Source organism: Cotesia glomerata, linkage group LG10, assembly GCF_020080835.1.
Source record: "Cotesia glomerata isolate CgM1 linkage group LG10, MPM_Cglom_v2.3, whole genome shotgun sequence".
In the NCBI taxonomy this organism is placed as follows: Eukaryota; Metazoa; Arthropoda; class Insecta; order Hymenoptera; family Braconidae; genus Cotesia; species Cotesia glomerata.
In genome coordinates this window covers 8,303,264-8,325,900 of record NC_058167.1, presented here as the reverse complement: position 1 = coordinate 8,325,900, position 22,637 = coordinate 8,303,264, and the positions used below count along the sequence as shown (strand labels likewise).

The following is a 22,637-nucleotide window of genomic DNA, read 5'->3' as shown; positions in this document are numbered from 1 at the left end:
TATGCACTTATTTTCTTCTTAAATGACAAAAAAAAAAATTTTTTTTTAATCCAATAAGAAAATTAAAATTTTTTTAATAATTTTAATAAAAAAATTTATTTTTAAAAAGGTCTTTCAAGGAAAAAGTCTTTTAAGATTTTATTATTTTTTAAAGACAGAAGAAAATATTTTAAGTTGTTTATAAAAAATAAAATTAAATAGATAGTGGACTTAACTAGTTAAGTAGCTTTAAAACTAAAACTAAATTATAAATTATCAAACGTCCGGCCTTGAAAGACCTCTAGGAGCCTCTGATGCATAGCTGAAAGCTCATACATAAAGAAATTAAGTTCTTTGTAACACTACGAATAGAAGAATTTAGTGAGCAACTGGAACCGTTAACTCAAAAATTTAAAACCTAGGTAAGGGGCTAGTTTTAAAATAAAATTCAAACTCATAATACTAGACGAAAAAAAAAGTAAAACCCGCGGACAAGTGTCGGCGTATAACAATAACAATAAGCATTTTATATATATGTATATAATATTATTGTATGTGAGTGGTGAGTGGGGTTAATACATACTATACACTTTCGGAGTTTGACAGTAAGGTAAGAGATATAGAGAGCCAGAACATGAGGAGCAATGACCCAGTGGAGCGGTTGCACGTGTAGACGGTCGAAACCACGTCGACAACCTCCCACAAGGGGGCATTGGACTGCCAGGCCTGCATGCGCGTGTCTTCTCTTCTTTGTCTTTTTCTCGGCAACCAATTCTTCCTCCTCTTTCTTCTTTCTTCTTCCTTCAGTCTTCGGTCTTCAATACTTTTATATATATTTACATTTTTATATATACATGTGTAAAGTTGAGTTGAGTTGAAGATATTTACGTGTGTACATATCTGGTGATAATAGTCCGTCAGACCGTCATGATGACGTGTGTCCAACTATGGTAGGCCCAGGTCTGCGTATGCTAAACATTTAAGACTTATCATTCATTAATTCGAAGATTAACTGTCCTGGATTATTAACGATTGCTTATTGTATATATTTTATATTATATATTATATATGATACATGTACATATGTTAATTGTTAATAAGACGCGCGTGGTAAGATATAAGTTCATTCGGAACAAGTTGAAGAAGAAATTAAATTTTATTAGAATCGTGCTATTTTTTGTTATTATTTACATTTTTAATAATAATAATAAAATTTTACACCATTCTTATTATTATTAGTATTATTATTTTATTCCATATAATAATTTTTAAATCATTTCTTTATTATTAATATTATTATTATTATTATTATTATTATTATTATTATTATAGTAAACATGAAAAAATATTTATAAAATTAATTTATTGCAAAAATAGTAATAATAATAATAAAGAAAAAATTTAAAAATAATTCTAAGGAATAAAAAAAATATTTTTTTTTTCACAACTATTAATATAAAATTTATAGAAAAATTAATTTTCCCACTTTTAAAATTTTGTATAATTTTAATTGTAATAATTATTTGATTTAATTTGATAAAAAAAATTTTAATAAAATAAAATGAAGACGAATAAGGGTGAAAATTGAAGGGGGTAAAATATATCATAAAAAATGATAGAAAACGCGAGTACCGTGGGTGTATGAGTAATAACACTAGACTTTTTATTTAGAAATAGAGATGACGGGTCGGGGTCGCAGCCGCGAGTTGGGGATACGCGGGTGTATTTGTATGGTTGGTATAATGTATTAGTACGTATAGTATGTATATAAATGTATGTACGGATAGATGGATGTATGTAAGTATAATGCGCGGCAGAATGGAGTGAGAGATTGAGTTAGTAAGTGTCTAGTGGGGGTAGATAGAGCGTAGTGGGGAAAAACGGTCTAGAGCGGTGTCGTACCTTGACCAATCTCAACGAGACTTGTTTTAAGCTATGCCGCAACGACCTTAGAACTCGCAATCGGAGTTGTATTGAAACTTAAATGCCAAAGGCTACGGCTATTTTTGCTTTATTGAGTTTAGAGTTTCTTGAGTATTTTTAGATATTGGAGTGCCGAATTTTTCAATTTTTACAATATTTTTACGCCATTTTGTCGGTTTTTATTTCTTAAAAATCCGAGAAATTTTTTTTTTATAATTAAACTGGTTGACTGAAAGATTGATGGAAAATTTATTGTTAATTTAAGAATAATTATTTTAAGGTACTTATGAAAACAATTTGTTATCTTTTCAATGTTTTGAGTGTGAATTATTATTTTATCAATGTTCTGTATAGTAAACTTTAAACTTATGGAATAATTACATATTTAAACTTGAAAACATTACGATAAATTTATAATCAATTCAATTCCGTAGAATTTTAAATATTTTATTATTAATTTTGTTTACTTGAAATTTAACGAAAATAACAAACAACTAAAGATGGAATTTTTCTGTGAATAATATTTTTGATAAAAAAAAATTATAAACATTTTTTTTTAACATAGAATATTTTTTTATATCATAAAAAATTTTAAAACTAATTGAAAAAATTGTTTTTATTATTATTATTCAAAAAAATAAAATTTTTAAAAATGATGACTTCAATTCTTATTAAAAAAAAAAAATGACCTTGTAATTAAAAAATTATCAAAGAATTATTTAATAAAATTATAATTAAAATTTTAAAAAGAGCAATGAACTTGATTAAAAATTTTCGACAAAAAATAAAATTTTAAAAATATTAAATAAGACGTTTATTTATAATTTAAAATTAATGTTAAACCCGGATCAACTACTAACAAGTTGTGTATTTACCTACCGGAAGTCTTATCAGCATTATCTGACATACATATTATTTTTATAAATATATATTTATATTTTCAATTATTGTGGTAAGAATTTTTTATACTCCAATTATTTCAAACAAAAAAACTATCTATTTTATTTATTGCGCGTGTAATTAAATTATTTTTACCCCAATAAAATTAACGAGCGTTTATTTATAATTGATGTGTTTACAAATAAATGTGTTTTCGATTTGTGACCTAACGTGGATCCCTCGAAAAAATATCTGAGATATTTATTACGTAAGTGGTATGGTCACAGAAAAGCACGCTCCGGTTATTATATTGTATACTCGTAAACATATTTATTCGTGATATATATAACATGTATGAATGACTTGACTACTCTGTTTACGGATGTGGTTATCTTTGTGAATACCATTGTAGAATCGCACTTTATATTTACTAGTCGATTTAGTTCCTTTTGATAAAAAAAATTTAATCCATTGAAATTTTACAAGTGATTAAAATTTTTAAAATCAAAATTTATTTTTATTTTTATTTAAAATTATTAAATTATTAAAAAAAAAAAGGTAATTTAAAATTTTTATATTTTTTAATTTTCTAATTTTTTGAATAATTTTTTTTTGATTGAAAAATTTAAATTGATTTTTTATTAATTTTGTATCATTAATAAATCAATCTTAAATTTTAATTTACTAATCATTTTAAAATCTAGTGAATTATACCTTCTTACAAAATCCACAAATATAAATATTAGTTCAGTAGAATCTTGTATCTATTTGTGAATTTTAATGACCATTAATTATTAGAATATTTAATATTAAAAAAAATAATACTTAACTTTTCGGCCTCGAAAAATTCAATAATAATATTCCTAGATTTAAAATCATCAGATATCTCACTAATTTATTTCGGAATTTTTATTATTGATAAACACCATGACCCATGACGTAATCGGTAAAATAAAGACAAGTTGGGTTTTTTTTTCGGTCGAGATTTATCCAATTAGAAATAAAAGTTTCTATCGTAGGTATACTTACTTGTGTTGGTCGCCTTACACATCGACCGCGTTAGATACATGCAGAGACACAAACTTTTAACATGTGAACCGAACATATTTAGGTCAAGTCTTGGGTGTGAGAGTCAATTTTCGAATATTCTCGTCACTTTCACGATGCAGTTGTGTATGTGTCATGTATTATAATTTATAATAAAATCAGCCTGCCTGTAAATGAATAATAAAAATAATTTAATTTTTTTATCACGTAAATAAAACGTGTGAAATTTTTTAATTCTTCAGAGCCATAATGAAGAAAAAAAAAACGTCATACACATGCTTATATGTATAATATGGAGTTTTTAATATGTAAATTTAAAAGTATAAAGAATTTATGTGATTTTGCTTTTAAAAAAGTCAATAAATAAGCCCGTATATGGCTTTTTTTATATGTACTTATATTTTATTTTTATTTGTTTTAATCTAATCAGATAAATGGATTACTTACAAAGTAAAGTACGCATATTCGTACTATACGGGAAAATTCAACGGCCCACTTATAGTAGGACAAAGAAGAAATAGGAAATATCAATAATATTATTGTGTTGATGAAAGGAGACCTTGAGTAAGTCATTGGCATTGTGTGCCGAGGTATGAGTCGGAGTTGTAGCAACATAAAGTTTAGTATGTAATAGTAGAAGCCCCCAAACAACTAAAACATCCCGGTTGAGGTTGAGATGTAGAATAAGCCGTAGAATTAAATAGGGAGCGGAATCGCTTCCAGTCCAAAAGAATATTAGAGAAAAAGAGGCATTAATGGGTCACTGACCGGCAAGCACGTGTGACTGGTCCACAAAGACCGTCAAAGCACTTTTTTGTGGGCTGCGGCGACGGAGAATAGAACAACAAGAATCTGTAAAAGAAGAAATAATAAAAGCGTAAGAATGTGGATGATGGGAACTGAATGCGCTTAGAACTAACCGATCTACAAGGACGCGGCTCCAAGTCACCCATAGCCCCTCCCGCTTTCTCCTTTCTTCACTGTGTTTATCAATCCAACTTCCAATCTGTTATGTAACTTATTGAGGTCACCTACCTTAGATAGATCAGTTTTCAATTGAATGCGTCGATAAATAAATAATTAACGTCAATGCTGCTCGAGTTGTTTGTCCAGGTGGATCTTGCTTTTGTAGTTGATAAAAAAATCAGTTGTTTTTTTTTTCATTTCAAGGAAACGGGTTCATTGAGGTCAATTTTTAAAGATCTCCATTGATTTTATATTCAGGTTAATTGCTTTTGGCCTTTTTTCAGAGTTTGAATATCTTGGAGTGAAGAAATGTGTGAAAATTTATTATTTGTTGATGATAAGGTGGTTAGTATGGTGGATACTTGTTGAGAACTCGCGGCGAAACTGAACTTGGAAGAAGTTCTTAGTTTATGTGACAGGTGGCGCTGCGCGCTGAATTTTGTTTTTTTTTATGCGGGAAAAATTTTTTTTACAAAATTTATAAAAATAAAATTAAGACTTTTGAATTTTTTTTAATTTTTATGATAATAATAATTATAAATAATTTTTTCATGATAATTATTAAAAATAATTTTTTATAAAAATCTGAAAAAATTTTCAGATAGCTGATTCTTTAAAATAAAATAAAAAATTTTTATTTTTAAAAATATAGTAACAATAATGTTTATAAGAAAATTTATTTCCATTATTACACTTAATTTAATCCAATATAAAAATGTATATATATATTACAATAAAATAAAATAAAAACCATCCATTTATTATAATACAATTTATGTCTTCGGAAAAGTCCCGATGGCAAACATAAAAAATAAAATTTATATAAATCAACAAAAAAAAAAAAAATATAAAATATAACATAAAATAATATAATATGATATTGAGCATATATTCAAAAAATAAATTTAATTAATTAATAATTAAAAAATGATATCAACGAAACTCAGAGGTCATAGCCGTAAAATAGTCATTTAAAAAAAAATAAAGAAGAGAAAGGCAGTGACGTGTGAATTTCTATATATGTACATTATTCAATCTCTTATCTTTCTAACATATTTTCTGTAGTTTATAACCGTATAAAAAATGGCAGGCATTTAATCATCATTTATTAAGCTAATCAATTGTATTTATTCATAAGCGATGGACTAAGACAGCAGGAGATCCCAGGAACAAGGGACGAGGAGGAGCAGTCAACGTCGTACCTGCGATCTGACAGTGGATCCATCAGTAAAAAAATATTATCTATTTTTAATCCGGTTTAGCTGTCTAACAACAGCTCCTAGACTTCCTCAGATAATCGAAGTAATCAGTCGCGCTTTGAAGTTGACGAATCGCTCGCTCGTAGCCGCAATGCGCTGAAAAATAAATTTTTAATTAGTACATAAATATAAATATAAATTACCTCACAGTTACTCACTTTCATTTAATTCTTACTCATAGATTTAATTAATTTCTGTTATCATTATCACATATAAATGCTACCCCCTGTCTCCTACTCTCGACCCACCTAAGCTCTAACTGGAGACTAGCTTTATTGCGTAACGCACCCCTCCAGATCTGTACTGGTGGTCATACACAAGTCAGACGCTATTTAATAGAGAAAGTCTGTACGGCAACATTTTTGCTTTCCATCGATTCGACCTACCGCCATTGCACAATTCACGTTTAATATATGTAGAACGGCTGTCGACCCGGTTGTTCATACTCAACAATTCTATATATTAATTTATAATTTAGTAATTACAAGACAAGACAAAAAATTATAGGAAATACCAAGACTAAATTTTATACATAATTAAAAATATGTCACCGCAAGAGGAATCTAATCATGAATTTCAAATTATATCGTTCTTTATAATTGTACCCGCGAGCGAAATTTCTAAATAAATCATAATCTATTGCGAAACTATTGATAAAGTATCATCGTATGAATTAAATCATTTAATTATAAAATTAACTAATTCAATCCTCCTGGTTGCGAAACTTACAAGAATAAGATCTTGGATCAGATTTGCAATCCCTCGGTTTGCGATCACTAAAAATCGTGTCGCTGGTCCGGGAACTGCTTCATCGGGTTCGTGTTTTCCATGGGTATGATCTTCACTTGGTGGTGATGATGACCCACTGCCTGCGATCAACTGAAAAAAAAATTGCTATTAATATCTTTTTCTTAATTATAAAAAATACAGGTTTAAAAAATTTCACTTTTTAAAGAACATATAACAGAAATTTTTTATATAAAATTGAATAGTAAAATTAATTAATAAAAATATGAGAGTAAAGTTAGTTGACAACTTTAAATTTTTACAAAAAATCAATTACAATAAAAAAAATTTCCACTAATAATTTTATTTAATTTTCACAAGTGGAATTTTTTAATTAAATTTTTGTTTATTGTAATTGACGATTAAGATATTTTTCTGTTCTTTAGAAACTACAGTTTCAAAAAAAAATATTACTTGGAAAAAAATATGTTTCACATAAAATGTCTTTCACAAAATAAAATAATTACTTGTTATAAAAATAATAATAATTCTTACTCTAATAATATCAAAAATAAAATTTCCAGATCCCCCGCTACTGCCTCCAGACTCTCCATTTCCGCCACTAAATCTTTTGTTTCGATTCTCGTCGTCTCCGATTTCGATATCGTCCAGAGAGGTGAGATCCGCTCCAGCTTCGTTTGTCGCGAGATCTGAATCGTCGAACGCTACTCTTACTTCCTTGTTCTCTGACTCGGCTATATCCATATCCTGATGGAGTACCCGTCGGTTCTAAAATCAAAACTTAATATTAGTAAATAATAAACAACGATCTGATGATCAATAATAAAAAAATAAAAAAGTTAATACAGAAAACACAAAATGACACTGAATCTGCATGGCTTCAGATGGTTAATAATGACTTAGTTGTTAAACACAGGTTCTCCGAGGTGATAGAAAAAATAAGTAGAGAAAAAGTAATGACTCTTTAATGACCGATGCCGTGTAGTGATCTAGGTAATTTAACTGAACTCGACCTTCAGTGGTAAGTCCTTCCTCCACGTTACCGATTCCCTTGCCGGTAACTTGGGTGGTCTCGAAGGTCGGCAACGGGATATTAACTTTACCAAAATTATCCTTGTTATTAATGTCCGCTACGTCAGAATCGCTTTCGGAGTCTCCGAAGAAATCGGCTGGCACTTCTATTGTTACTTCACTGCCTTCGCTTTCTGTTTTTGAATTTCCGTTATTTTGTCTTCGGTTTCCGCCAAGTACGTCCTGTATTACGGTTGGACCCACTACTTTTATCACCTCGGAGACTATCTTGTTGACTATATTATCAATCATCTAAAATTTTTTATTATATCTACATATAACCTATTTTTTTACTTCATTTTTAGGTCAACTATCGTCTAGCAGGGTTGTAAAGTTATTAATATAAAAATATGGTTAATGATTAATATTTAGTAAAATATTAATAATTAATTAAATGCAAATTTAATAATTTTTTTTTATAAATTAGAAATTTTATTCTAAAATTTAATTATTAGTGAAAAGAAGAAATAAATAAATTACAACCCTGAAGTCTGAATTTAAATGAAACTGAAATTAGCAAACATTTATTATTTTTTAGACTTTGAAAAAAAAAATAATAAATTACTACAGTGGATTCTCGGTAACTCGAACTTTGTTAAATCGAAATCCTCAGTAAGTCGAAAAAAATTTGTATTCCCTTTCGCTGAACTCTTAAATACGCGATATCTCAAATTAATTTAGACTCTGTAACTCGAACTTAGTATCGTTTCCCTTCTAATATCGATAAGGGATATTTATACTCTATAACTCGAATTTTAAAATTAAAACTCTCTAAGTCGATTAGTAAAATATAAAGACGTTTTTCTCCAAACTGTCCAAGCTTATAGTAATCAAAGCTAAATTCTTATAGTAATTTTCAATTCTTCTTATATTCTTGTTTGTAATGTATATTTTCTCCCTAAGTTATTTTCTTGCAAATAAAGTGTTTTTTTAATTTTTTTGGTCTACTTGCAAATTTTGAACATTTTGTTAAACCGAAAACTCGTTAACTCGAAGTTTTTATCACTTCCCTTGAAGTTCGAGTTTTCAAGAGTCAACTGTACTTTATAATAATTTATTTGTTGAAAAAAATTTCGGCTAAATTCAGTATCATTAATTTTAAATAATTTAATTATTATTTACAGAAACATTACCTCAGTAATTTCGGGGAAAAACTGTCTCAGAACACCAACAGTTCTCTTACTCCTCAACGCAGCATCATTGTTCTCCTCGATCAGCGCCAAACCAGATGCCTAAAAAGAAAACGAAAATTAGAGATGCAAGTATAAGTAATAATAATTTATAATATAAAATTCCAGTTTCCAAGCAATAAAACATGTAAATTACAAACTAGGTCATAAAAAGAATAAAGAATCATAAAGATGCTGGGTTTACTTTCCACTGCGAAGAGTCTAGAAGAAAGTGTCCAGCAAAAATATTTAACGCAAGTGAAAGTATATGACACTAATATGCTATGATTTAAATCTCACTATCAATTAAATAAAATTAAATCATTATCTTAGATTAATATTTCACTAAAAATTGCGCTTACCTGGGAGTTGTACTCATCCTGCGCCAAAGGGTGGCAATTAACCGCAACAATTAGACACGGAATTAGCATTAACAGCCTCATGGCCACTCACTGATATTCACTCACTGGTATTTAAATTTCGAGATAAATTAGCCAATTTAAAATAATTTTTATGAATTATAATTTAGAAATTGCCGAATATTCTGTTAATAATTTTTGGTTAATTTTATAAATAAATAAATAGTTAATTAATTAACAGTTAGTGTAATGAAGCTCACGTGCTCTGGCTGTCTGTGACTGTTTGTATGTGAAGGCGCCTAGTGAGCGGCTTTTATTAGCAGGAGGAGTCTTTAACCACCACCTCTACTATACGATATATCCACAGTAGCTTTAACTCCAGATCTGAGAAGGAAGAAAGGAACATTTCAAGACTTAGATACTAAATAAAAATATAAAACAGTAAACACTTACACTTTTTATTTTAGAAGGACCGCACTTTTACGCTATATCGACATTCCTAAAAGAACATAAATATAAAACAGCGTATCATTAATAATTAATATATACCGATTATAAATTGTTTATACTTATCCGCAATTGCAGATTCATTTTTTTCTAGTAAATAGATCGAGGCTTTGTGGTAAAAAAATTTTTATTATAGTTGAAAAAATCCTTAATGAAAATTCTTCACCCATTTAGGTTATCTTTATTTTATAAGACGTTTAAGTTAGCAATTTATCAATTTTATTTAACAAAAATATTTTTTTTTTTTAATTGCATTTTTAGTTTTTTTAAATTTCTACATGTCAAGTTTTTTTGGTCATAATTTATTTGTTAAAACAAATTATTAAATACCTGATAAATTTATTTTAATAATACTAAAGTTAGTCGACGTTTTTATTTTTTTGATTTCTTTACATTTATTAAATTATAACTAAAAAATATTTTTTAAAAACTGCACTTATAAATCTTCAATAATTTTTACATAATTACATGTTAAAAATTTTTTCTATTATTCAATTTTTAAATTTCGGCTAACTTAATTTTCATTAATTTTAATGTATTTTATGATCCAGAAAACAAATTTGTTACTTATTTTATCGCAAAAAAAAAATGTAATGTAAGGTGCGATAAAAAAAGGTTAGAAAAAATTTTCCAAAAGCCAGAAAAAATTAATAAAAATCAAGGTTCGTGTAATTGTTATTGAATAAAATGTATGTAAAACTCACGCAATTGGATAAAATAATTACATAGTCAATCATTTGTCATTTAATGTTACTTTGCGTGCACTAAAATTGTCATCTTCCTGTTTCTCAGAGCACTTTGCAGAACAAAAACATCTATTCTAATTTTTAGGTTAAAAATGAGAAAGCCGGCTATAGTTAATACAAAGAAGAATATAAAAATAATAACTGAGATTGATAAGTGTCTAATGCAGGATAATTACAATTATTAACTCTGAAGTTTAAAAATAACTGTTGAGATTGTTGTCGACCTTGCAGCTGCTTAGTATTCAAAGGATAAATTGAACAATATATCAGATGAATTTATTCGCTATCAGAACAAAGTAGAGAAGCTATTAATTTTTCGTAGGATTGACATTTTTGGAAGTAGTGAATCTCATTCAGGGAGCGATTTACGAGGACCAAGGATATGTCAGCTGTGATTCACCTAGCTGTCACCAAAGTACAGACGGCGCCACTTACTGTAGACTTAACTATAACCTCAAGCAAGGAAAAAAACCACGAAAGATTTATTAGGAAATCAGTTATCGCAAGTATGAGATATTACGAAAGATGTGATATCGTAATTAATGTAGTATCAGTAGTGTCATTGGGTTTTTATTTCAAATCGATTAATTTATGCAAGTAGTTTTTCTAAACGGTCATGATTGCCCGTTTTATTTGATATACTTTTTCTTTATTCAATTATACAACACTTTTTAACGAGTTAATAAGGAAATTATGTGGTAGTTATTTAATGTTATAATTATTATTATAAATATATGTTTTGAGAAATAATGGTTGCAGGAAATATCATGTCAATTGATTATTAATCATAATACGATCTTACGTATCAGATCACCAGGAAATATTTCATCTCTTCTGGTAATTAATATTAATTTTTAGTAAGAAGAAAATTACGTTTTTTAATAATGCTTTTTTCATTCTTAGGATGATAACTTTTTTATAATTTATTCAAGAGAGAGATCCTGAATTATAAGCAGTAATTTTGGAGTTTTGAGAAGAAATATAACTTCAAAAGGGATTTGATAATTATTTATAAATGGAGTCTACCCTATTTTTGGCCATATCTAGGTCAAAAATTAACATTTTCAAATTTTTTTTGATTCTGCTTGTTTTTACGGCATATTTATGATAAAAAATGTTAAAAAAGAAAAAAATAAAGATTTCGATCATTTTTTTGCCTTCAAAAGTTTGAAAAAATTTTGGCTCTCACGTTTTTGGATAAAATTTCTATTTTATCTTTTTTTGATGTTTTTGATATTTTTTTTAAAAGTAAATAAAAAACGAGCAATTAAAAAGAAAAAAGTTGAATATCACAATTTTCAAAAAAATTTATAAATTTTTTTGAAAATTTGTTAAAATTGTGATAATCAACTTTTTTTTTTTTTTATTGTTCATTTTTTATGAATTTTTCAAAAAAAAATATATATCAATAAAATCAAATAGAAATTTCGTTCAAAAAAATAAAAATTAAAATGGTTGGCTCTACTTGTAAATAATTACCGGGGATTTTTGAATAATTTCTTTTTTAATAAATGACACTGAAATTAGCAGACCCTTGACAATTTTTTGATTTTTATTTAAAAATTATCTAAGTCTATAAAATTATTTTAAAAAAGTTGCATTTATAATTTTTTAGAGCTTCTAAATATAAAATTTATTTAATAAATTTTTTTTCCTGTAATTTATTTATTAAAAAAATTTTAATATTTATACTTATATTTCTTCACCAAATGTTCATTTACAAAGAAGATGATTCATCGACAAATGATTGTTAAGCTCAAAAATTTCATATACTAAACAAATTGTCGAACGCGAAACTCTCACAATTAATCCTATTTTACTATGATGAACAGGAAAATTGTAACTGTCAGTTAAGTAACTACCCAACCAGACCAATTAGTCACAGTCATTTAAACACAAGCAAAACCTAGTTGACAATTGTGTGACAAACTAAATAATGTAAAATATACTCGCAACATTCTCATGATTAACTTCATTAAAATCTCTTATAAAAATAGAAACCAACTGGGTAAAAAAATCGCCGATAAATGATTCATCATACTAATTTAAAAACTGAAAATTTCGTTCATTTCCGCACGGAAAAAAGTAAACTGTAATAAATAACAGTCGATTTATAATAAGTAATGATCAACTGCTAAAAATTACCATTTCAAACAGTAAAATCGTAATTTTACTATTCACTTTATAATATTTACCATTTAAACGTTACAATTTACTCTTTACATGGAAAAAAAAACTATTTCAAACAGTAATATTCGCTATGTAAATGTCTAAAATGTTAAAGTATAATAATTAACAATTCAGACTTTGATATTTATCATTTCGTACCTAAAAAATGATCTTATGATATGTAAAAAGTATAAAATAAAGTTAGTAAATTTCTAATACAAGCAATGTCAATATTTACAAAGAAAAATGGTAAATTTTAAACGCAACGCTAAAAATCAAACTGTAATTATTGACTTGCTTGGACTGGTAAAATGTATATTTTAAAAGTATAATTTTTACTGTTTCAAATGTTAAATTCTCCCAGAGTGAGACCCCCTTCTCTTTCATCTAAGTTCCCCTTCTCCTCATAATATGGACTATATATTGAAATGGCAATTTTTACTGTTGGAAACTGTAATTTTTTAAGATGAAAGAGTCGTTATTTACTATAGTGACAGCTACTAATCACTTATTTTGGATATTAAATTATAAATTGTGGCTTTTATACTTTCTACATTAAGTTCTGTAATATTTATATTTTTGCCACCCCGATGTCCGCTTTACTGTTTGAAACTATAAAAATTAACCGGAATCCGAGTGAATATTACAGTTTAATTTTTTTCGTGCGTAATCGAATTTTCTATCAATATATCGCTACAATATAATATATAAAAAAACATAACATCAGTGAAACCAGTGAAATATGACGACGGAAGTAGTTGTACAATCCCTGGGCTGTATGTTACGTTGGTAAATGGAAAATAAGCGTTTTCAAGCGTGATGTTCGAGGAAGACCCAAAGGTCCTTATTAACCACCTCTATCCTTCAATTCGATACCAGATTGATATAAAACCCGAGGAAAAAATACACTACTTTCAGACACTGTTCGATTTCGATAGTACTAGCGTTGTGCCTTGGGATTAACAAAAAAATAAAATGAATTGGCTAAAATCTAAGTGGGTGTTTTTGTTAGTGACAGTAAATGTGTTTCTAGTAACAGCAGTGCCTGCGAACATCAGCAGGACGCGTGAAAAGGACCAAAGGACGGGTTCCAAGTATGTCGAGATAAAATTGCCAGTTAAGATAACTTCAATGGAGGATTTGGTCGCGTGGGTGAAAAACGCGATGCAGACAATGGCCTCAAGAATTGACATCACATTGGCCGCAGATTCTTCAGCGGTTGCTGATCAGAAGAACTCGGAAAGCAAGCCCCAAGTTAGCCAAGTCAGCGAGAGCAAAATGGTGCTCAAGCCAGAAGAAGAAGTTGAGAAGAACGTGCAGAAGTTGCCCATCACCAGAAGTCTTCCAGTTCCAGGGTTTGAAAATCCCTGGTTCCCCTACGGGAATGATGTCTTTCCTCCGGTCATCAATGCGGATGCTTATTTGCCGCTCTTTGTCGGGGATTTGGGCAGCAGGTACGCGTTGCCCACTGCTGGGTTCGATGTAAGGAAGAATTTCTTCCAGAACATCCGCCAGGAAGTTACTACGACGACAAGTACTACCACTCCGGCTCCGAGAGCTGTGAAGATTGAGAACAGAAGCTCTACGGAGAGAAACGATTCCAATAATGGAGATTCGGGTGCTATTCCCTTTGCCATTCCCTTTGAAGCATTCATCACGATAACTAGAGACGAAGAAATTGTCCAGAAAGAAAATTCGGATGAGCATGAAGAATCTAACGCGAAGAAAGAAGTTGAAGTTTCGACGAATGTTAAGAATGATGGCAAGAAGAAAGAGAGTGCTCGCAAGAGGCAAATCGCCGTTCTTGGAGACTTGTTGGAGGCCCTAGGCTTGACCAAGAGACCTGACAAGCACAAGATTGAAGGAGCAGCTACTACCACCGCCGGGACCAAGTCCAAAAGGCCTAGGGAAGAACCTTTGAGACCACCCATTGCGTTTGGCGAAGTAAGTTTGTGATTTGTATTAAGTTTGTTGTTAGTTTAGTGGATAAGAAGAAGATAAGTTGAATTGTATTGAATAATGTTGAATAAATAAAGATTATTGAGATTATTATGGAGTTTTTTGAATTTTTTTTGTATACCTGATGATTTTTTTGGTTTGATTGATTACTTGGAGTTTTAATTAGTCGAAATTTTGGATTTGAAAATTATTTGAGAAGCTTGTTGGAAGATCATATGGCTAATTTGGGATGTTTTTTAAGTCGTAAATTAAATTTAAAGTAAAAATATTCTGATAGTCTTTGTTAAATAAATTTTTTTGGAGCATTTTAAATAAATTAGTTTAAATTTTGTTGAAAAAATTACTTAAGGGAGAATATGAAAATTCAAGTTCAAAAATTTAGCTTTCTTCTTTTTTTTAGAGTTAAAAAATTCAAATAAAAAAAATTATTTTACTGCTATGCAAAAATATAAAAATTATTAAAAATATTTTCAATTTATTTTAAAATTAACAGTTAAAATAATAAAAAAATTTCGAATTAAAAATCCAAGTTTTCTTCTATTTTTTTTGAGTAAAAAAATTCAAATACTTTTATTTTAGATTGTATAGATAATAAATTATTAAAAATTTTTTCAATTTATCTTAAAACTTCCATAAAATTAACAATTTAAATAATAAAAAAGTTTCAAATTAAAAATTCAAGTTTTCTTCTATTTTTTTTTTGAGTAAAAAAATTCAAATAATTTTATTTTAGATTATATAGATAATAAATTATTAAAAATTTTTTCAATTTATCTTAAAATTTCCATAAAATTAACAATATAAATAATACAAAAATTTCAAATTAAAAATCCAAGTTTTCTTCTATTTTTTAAAAGTAAAGTAGTTCAAATAAAATAATTTTTATTCTTATAACAACGACGTAAAATATTTCTAATTTAAAATTCCAAATCTAAATTATACATATTAAAAAAAATAGTCTTCCTTGTCTATAATAATTTCCAAAGAAAACTTTCAATTTATAATTTGAACGTTGACATAGAAGTTATTGATCCATTACTCAAGGAAGATCAATCAAGAAGACTGAGGGCAGAAGCACAAATTATGCAACGAGCTATTGGACTTTAGACGGCACTCATGCATACGTAATCCGGGCCGCATTCTACATACAATAAAGATTTTCTTTATTATAGTCTCCGAAGCTGTCGCGGTTGATTAAATAATATTATCACTAGTCACAATTCATACTTTCTTTTCATTATATTCCTGATGTTATAGTTTAGACTTACTTTGTCGTAGGTGCCTCCCCGGCCGTCGAGCGAAGATTCCTTCCAGCGACAGGAGTTTGAAAATGAGCTGGATGATGATGACGAGGAAGAAGATGGAGGATCTCTGGGCTCCGTCGCAGACTTGCTGCCCCTTGCGCTGCCCATTCTCGAAGATCTCAGTGATGTAAGTTGATGATAAATCATTATTTATTCTCACACTATCTGTTGATTGATTGATTGATTTACTAATTACAATTGCAGCCTGAGAGCGATGCAGACTTAATTGAAATTCTCCAAGCTGGTATTCCGATTCTTGCAGGTCTTTCCGAGGTAACTTGCTCATTATCCCATGCATGATTCTGGTGATTATTCTAATGATTATATTTACTTTGGATTCCAGCCTGACGAAGACGGGAATGGCGGGGCGAAGGAATTAATTGATATGATCGTTCCTGTGGTTACTAAAATTGTTAATGTGAGTATAAGTTCTGATGAACTTGCCAATGCTAGTGAAAGTAACGTAATTTTAGATTATTTTTTTAGGAAGTTCAGGAATTTAGAATGTAAAAGTTGTGAAAAATTTATTCAATTATTATCATTATTATTTTATTACTTTACTTCCCATAATAATTATTTTGTATTTAACAGACTCTGATAAAAAAATTAATTTTTTTTTCAGCTCAAAAAATTTCAAAATGAAAAAATTTTTGATAAAAAATAAATTTTTGTATCAAAATATTTTAAAATTAAAAATTAAATAATTTTTTGCTCTTCATTTAAAATTTTTTTATTTTGATAAAAAAAAAAATAAAATTTTATTAAAAAAAACTTCTTGATACAAAAATTAATTAAAATTGTTATTTTTTCTGATAAATTTTTCTATCAATAGAAAATTTATGATAATTTTTAAAAATTAAATTAAATTATACATCACCTAAATTTTTATTTCTTCTTTCAATATTGAAAAAAATTAATTCCTTTTTAATAATTTCAGGGACCAGATGGCCAAGGAATAGATCTTAGCGCATTAATCGGACCAATATTCAGTCTCCTTGCGCCATTTATCGGGCCAGTACTCGCTCCGGTAATCGGACCCCTCGTGCGAGCAATCAGTAATGTAAATATAAACTCACACTAAAAAAAAAGATAACTCATAAAAACAAATAATTAAAACCGTTTGTAGCCTCCGACCGAAGGATCTTCCTTGGGTGCATTGCTTGCGGCAATCACAGGACCTCTTAGTACGGTAATATATCCATAAGTATCTATAAAAATAATAAACGATTGCTCAAGGTCTAAACTATCAAAGTATGAAATTCACCTGCCATGCTAATAAACTCCAATATCGCTCTTTCATAATTTTATAGCGACATTTTTATGATAGTATTTCACCAGGTGACATTAGAATATTGTATTATTATATTTTTCAGCCACAAGAGCCCAGCGGGATGTCTCCTCTTGCCATAGTAATCGCCGGAACAGCCGCCGCGCTATTACGGGTTAACTTTTATTATTATTTAATCTCTTTTAAACTTTTAAAATGCCAGACTTTTATCCTTTAATTGATGTATTTTAATGTTTTTATTATTATACGGCTTTTTAGGAGTTAAAACCCGGTCTGCCGGGAGGATTAGATGTTGGAGCTCTTGTTGGAGCTGTCTTGACCGGAGTAATCTCAGGAACTAGCGCAGGATTGAGTGGCGGCTCTTCGGATTCAAATACTCCTCATGATCAAGCTCAACCTTACGGTGCTGTAGGTATTTTTCATGATTTGATTATTAATAATTAATTAATTTGTTAATTTTATTTTTAGAATCTTCAACGACCAGCTTCTTCAATAAATGATAATGTTATTTTTCCTGGAAGACCATCACCAGGACCGCCTTTAAATAGTCCTTTTATTATTGTAAGATTTATTTTATAATAAATTCGACAATAATTTATTTAAAAACATTTCTTCAGTAATTTTTTATGCACTAAAAGAATTTATTAACTATTAATAAATTAATTTTTTTTTTTATTCTAAATATTTATTAATTAATTATTAATAAATATTTATTAAATTATCGAATAAAAAATTACTAACAGTTAATAAATTTTATAAAGTATTTGAAAATTTTTTTATAAGTTTAAATTTTAAAGAAAATTTGATAAATGAAAATTATCAAAAAATTTCAGAGACGACCAAACAATCAAGCAGCGACAGTGAATATAGGATCAACAGTAAGACCTTACGTATCTCCTCCGCAATATCAGCATCAACAACCCCCAGCACAGTACCCTCAAAATCAGCAGCCTACTTCTAACTACCCGCAGTACCAACAATCAGCTTCAAATTACCCCCAGTACCAACAATACCGGCCTCAGTACCAACAATTCGCGGCTCCGTCGCGACCCGCGAGTCAAACTCAGCAATTCAGGCCTGGTCCTACTCCACCGAGCCCTTATAATCAACACACAGGATTAGTTCCAGCTGCAGCGAATAATAATGGAAATGTAATATCTTCTTTATCATAAAAAATTATTTGAAATTTTAATAAAAAATTAAAAATTAAAATTAAAAAAAAATTTTTAATTTTAATAAAAAATTAAAAATAAAATTTTAATTTTAATAAAAAATTTTGTTTTAGTACGGAGTACCTGCAAATACAGTAAATCCTCTGAGTTTAATAGGAAACACAGTGAAGGAGCTTCTAGGAGGTGGAATTTCCCTGGTATCTACAGTGATCAACGCGGTCTTTGGAATCGTAGGAGCTTCTTCAGCGTCCAGCGATTCTCCACCTGCTCCTTCTTACGGACCGCCAACAGGTCACTATACCCAAGCTTCTGGTTAGTTGTCCTTAAATTAGATAAAAAAATTTGATAAATATTTTTTTAAAATTGAAAAATATAAAATTAAATTTTTTACAAAAGAAGAAATCGATTCTTAGAATTATGAGTTAAATGTAAATATATATAACAGAATGTGTCGCGTGACCACTGACGTGTAAAGCAACATACCATGTCCGGGTGACACGGAAGTAGTGATTGTAATAATAAGAATAAGAGTAATAGTAACGGTGGTACATTAGGCAAACTCTTATGTATCTTGCATTCGGTGGTATCACGTCCGAGCAATAGATTCTCAACCACGCCTATCATTACGTTTATCAACATGTTACGTGTTAATCTTATACTGCATGTATAATATACTTTACACTATTTATAATTTATTATACATTATATATATCTCTATAATTTAAAATAATGAAAAAATAATGAATATTTTAAGTAATATGGTAAATAAATAAAATAAATATTGCTACCACTTTCATCAACAGCATCTTGATTCTTGATCTTTTGACTTTCTCACGGACATATTTATTTAATATTTATCAAGCCATTATACTTTCTTTTCACTCATCACGTCTCTTAACATTTATTCTAATTGTTGTTGCTTATTTTATTGTTTTATTGCTTTTAAACAGTCGGTAATTTTTAAGACCACCAAATTTATATTTTTACATCAATTATAATTAATAGTTAATCCCACTAAGTGGAACAAACATTTCTTCGTTTTGCCACTCAATTAAGTATCTGAATCTGAAAATAAAAAACATATTTATTATTAGCAAAAATATTAATAAATTGCGAAATTATATTATCTGCGAGTAAACATCTTTTGCAATAAAAATAAAAAAAATAAATTATAATAAATGAATAGAAAAAAATAAATTACGGGTTATAAAATTTGAGATCTGTTCATCACACGTGAAAGCAGTTAATTTATTTACATTAAAATTATATTGTGCAATAGATTAATATTTAAATCTAGACGGCAGTAAATTATCTAAACACGCCATTAATTTGGCAGATATGCTGATTTTATTAGTTATTCGTTAGTTATGTCTTATTTTATTATTAAGAAATTGCTTTTTACCGGGTTTTAATTTTAATTATGCATCCAATCTATTTGTATCGTTATATCGTTATTTCGAAATCGAAGATCGCGAATCATCCATCTAATGGCTTGAGGTTAAATATATTAATATGTAATAATAATCGTGTCTGTCTTTGAAGGCGAACTAGAGACGATTCACTGACCTCGTTATTTTTTGCGGATTATTTATTATTCTTTCATGAATATTTATTCTTTAATGTAAAAAATTCCCCGAGTCTTTGATAATTTTTTTTATTAAAAAATTTAATAATTGTATTAATGGCAGTAATTAAATTAATAAGTGTGGAATTCTTTGAACATATTTTGAAATTAGCGATTTTTATATTTTAGTTTTAAAAAAACAATACTTATTATTTTTTTTATTATAAAATATTAATTTTTTATATTTTTTTTTAAATAAAAAAAATCAATTTGAAGAATTGTTTTTTAATCAAGCAAAAAAAAATTTTTTTTTTATTTAATTAAATTTTAAGTAAAAATTAATATTTTTTTTTTTAATAAAAATTGAAAGGAAAAGATTTTTACTTGACCGGTCAGCAATATTAATAATAAAAAAAAAAATCAAAATATAATTCCTTTCTCTAAATTCTGTAGCAATCCGGGTCTCAATCCCGGGTCATTGACTTGCATCAATTATAAAATCTCGGCAGCTTTTTCTCGATGCAATAATACGTTGTAATGTACCAAGCAAGCTACTTTACATCCACGTGTATGTCCATATAATATAATACACTTCAGACGGACATTGAAAGGCTTCTGTGGCTTATGCCCAACCAAGATTGCGAGATCATAACTGTAATAACTAGAACGCGGCTCACGCATGCACAATAATAGTACAATATCATAAACTACAAACACCTTTGGGCACTAGGATTAGAAAATCACTTGTTAACATTACCATACTAAATATTATTATTTTACATTATACTTTGTTTTATTACTCGGTCCATAAAGCTAACAAGACTTAAATTTATTCTATTTTTTGCTTAAATTTTTTCGCTAAAAATTAATGAAAAATTTTTTTTAAACTGATTTTTATAACTCAAGTTAAAAATTTTTTATTAAATTAAATAAATACTTAATTATTTATATTAATTATTTAATTAAAAATTAAAAAACTGAAATTTTTCTCAAGATTTAGGTCAATTTTATAAAAAAAAAAAAAAAAAAAAAAAAAAAATACCAGAATGTGATCTAGAATCTGCGTTAAATACAAAGTTCATTAATAAAATCATAAATTAATTATTTCTTCAATAAATCATCAAAGAAAAATCTTTGAAATAAAATAATAAATGATTATATAAAATAAAATGATAATAATAGACAATCAATTGATCAAGATAAATCAAACAAGTTAACTGACCTTTTTATAACATCTGGGATCTAAAGGATGATTCGGATCAACAAGTGAAAGGTCGACATAACTCAGTAAGGTCGTTGGTAACTCGACAAGGTCGAAGGTCTTGGGCATCCTACATCCATTTATTTATTTGTTTTTTCTATTTAATCGCTGCACGCTCAATAGTTTTAATTAATATTCATGCAGGCAAATTGCATAAGTCGCCCTGATATCAGGAACTTTCTATTTGCATCTACCACACCGGGACATTTTTAGTTTCGAAAACAAGAAGATGATGTGCTTCGTCCTAAAGTACGCTTGGTAACTTCTTTTCTGAAAAAGGTGAAAGGTAGTGATTAAATCATACCGAGGATTAATCAATAGTGTTACATTACTTCATTTATAATATAAATAAATACTTTTCAGACTTAATCGAATCAATGGAGACTAATCAGAAGCATTCAATCGGAGAAAGTACTTGGATCGTCAACAGATGAGGTAAAAAGTATTATATTATGCATCGTAACACACTCGCACGTGTTATGTAAAAAACTAAAAATATTTATAAATTTGTCGGTGCTGTTAATTAATTTTTTTTATTGCAATAATTAAACGTTATTATGAAATGAACTATTATATTATATGTTTAATTATTATTATTATTACTTCTGTAGCTGGGAAATAAAAATAAACCGCGATTGATTGATCACGCTCTCTTTTGCGCAATTTCAAAAATATATTTACACGCGTCTCTAATTAATATTTATGCAATTTAAATAATAACTGAGATAATTTTATGATAGATTTGCTTGGAGTTGTTTTATTCGATGGGTTACTTTTTAAATCTTATGATTTGCCAGTGACGTCTTTTACTTATGATAGTATTTCCGGCTATCGAATTTCCACTTTCTTTATTCAACGGCAGTCTTAGAGCGAGTGTCAAACATGTGTGTTGTGCGTACACAGTAGATAAAAGTTGATAAATAAAAACTAAAAAAAACATTTCAGAGCTTAATTAAGTGTAAATAATTATAAGAATAAAAAATATATATAATTTATAAAACAAACGAGTGCAAGCTGTAAAATTGATATTGAATAAGAAGTGATAATAAATTAGCGAACCAACGAGTGGAAAATCCCGTGAGGTAAGAAATGATTTTCAGTATTTGTATGTATATGGTATTTCCTATTGTCTTATGTAAGATTATCGGCAAAGTGTCCTAGATCCTCAATCTTAATCTCAATCCTTGCTCTTGTAATATAAGAGTAGCCTTTTTTAAAACTTATTGGAAAGTTGAGATTTAAAAATAAGTTGCTTTCGCTTAGTTCAA

The 22,637-nt window shown here is 28.3% G+C and overlaps 2 protein-coding genes and 3 long non-coding RNA genes across 10 annotated transcripts; 2 read left to right on the top strand and 3 right to left on the bottom strand.

Moving 5' to 3' along the window:
- Nucleotides 1-208: 208 nt before the first annotated feature.
- On the bottom strand, nt 209-5,156 carry LOC123273290. Of its 3 annotated transcripts, none has more exons than XR_006511296.1 (4): nt 4,749-5,156; nt 4,597-4,680; nt 3,811-3,995; nt 209-964 (listed from the first exon to the last, which is right to left on the bottom strand). It is a non-coding gene; the product is annotated as an uncharacterized LOC123273290 (long non-coding RNA). The 3 variants fall into 3 exon arrangements; XR_006511294.1 differs by having other exon boundaries at nt 209-950; XR_006511295.1 differs by having other exon boundaries at nt 209-950; nt 4,864-5,156.
- A 454-nt stretch (nt 5,157-5,610) lies between these two features.
- Nucleotides 5,611-16,161, bottom strand: LOC123273264. Of its 4 annotated transcripts, XR_006511275.1 has the most exons (9): nt 16,049-16,161; nt 9,853-9,898; nt 9,660-9,783; nt 9,403-9,584; nt 9,005-9,103; nt 7,814-8,123; nt 7,335-7,568; nt 6,783-6,932; nt 5,868-6,149 (listed from the first exon to the last, which is right to left on the bottom strand). XR_006511275.1 is itself a non-coding variant. In XM_044740644.1 (7 exons), exons 3-7 carry the CDS (start codon nt 9,481-9,483, stop codon nt 6,084-6,086), a joined length of 630 nt encoding a protein of 209 aa, XP_044596579.1. In that variant the 5' UTR covers nt 9,484-9,783; nt 9,853-9,898; nt 16,049-16,161; the 3' UTR covers nt 5,611-6,083. The 4 variants fall into 4 exon arrangements, 1 of the variants encoding a protein (XP_044596579.1); XR_006511273.1 differs by having other exon boundaries at nt 9,403-9,783; XR_006511274.1 differs by lacking the exon at nt 16,049-16,161 and adding an exon at nt 10,611-10,761 and having other exon boundaries at nt 9,403-9,783.
- LOC123273299 lies at nt 11,120-12,706 on the top strand. The gene is made up of 2 exons (XR_006511305.1): nt 11,120-11,350; nt 12,485-12,706. It is a non-coding gene; the product is annotated as an uncharacterized LOC123273299 (long non-coding RNA).
- Nucleotides 13,468-21,803, top strand: LOC123273200. Its single transcript, XM_044740526.1, has 12 exons — nt 13,468-14,765; nt 16,059-16,211; nt 16,289-16,357; nt 16,428-16,502; nt 17,022-17,144; nt 17,211-17,273; nt 17,458-17,526; nt 17,631-17,780; nt 17,841-17,933; nt 18,206-18,523; nt 18,658-18,856; nt 21,733-21,803. Exons 1-12 carry the CDS (start codon nt 13,797-13,799, stop codon nt 21,801-21,803), a joined length of 2,352 nt encoding a protein of 783 aa, XP_044596461.1. The 5' UTR covers nt 13,468-13,796.
- LOC123273281 lies at nt 18,373-21,815 on the bottom strand. Its single transcript, XR_006511283.1, has 5 exons — nt 21,726-21,815; nt 21,331-21,639; nt 19,333-19,609; nt 18,668-18,866; nt 18,373-18,500 (listed from the first exon to the last, which is right to left on the bottom strand). It is a non-coding gene; the product is annotated as an uncharacterized LOC123273281 (long non-coding RNA).
- Nucleotides 21,816-22,637: the final 822 nt, after the last annotated feature.

Coding starts and splice junctions, on each gene's coding strand:
- LOC123273264 (XM_044740644.1), bottom strand. CDS start 9,483: ATGAGGCTGTTAATGCTAATTCCGTGTCTAATTGTTGCGGTTAATTGC. Junction 9,104..9,402: donor AGGATGAGTACAACTCCCAG/GTAAGCGCAATT, acceptor TTTTCTTTTTAG/GCATCTGGTTTGGCGCTGAT. Junction 6,150..6,782: donor TGATCCAAGATCTTATTCTT/GTAAGTTTCGCA, acceptor TTTATTTTTCAG/CGCATTGCGGCTACGAGCGA.
- LOC123273200 (XM_044740526.1), top strand. CDS start 13,797: ATGAATTGGCTAAAATCTAAGTGGGTGTTTTTGTTAGTGACAGTAAAT. Junction 17,527..17,630: donor CAGCCGCCGCGCTATTACGG/GTTAACTTTTAT, acceptor ACGGCTTTTTAG/GAGTTAAAACCCGGTCTGCC. Junction 17,934..18,205: donor TAAATAGTCCTTTTATTATT/GTAAGATTTATT, acceptor AAAAAATTTCAG/AGACGACCAAACAATCAAGC.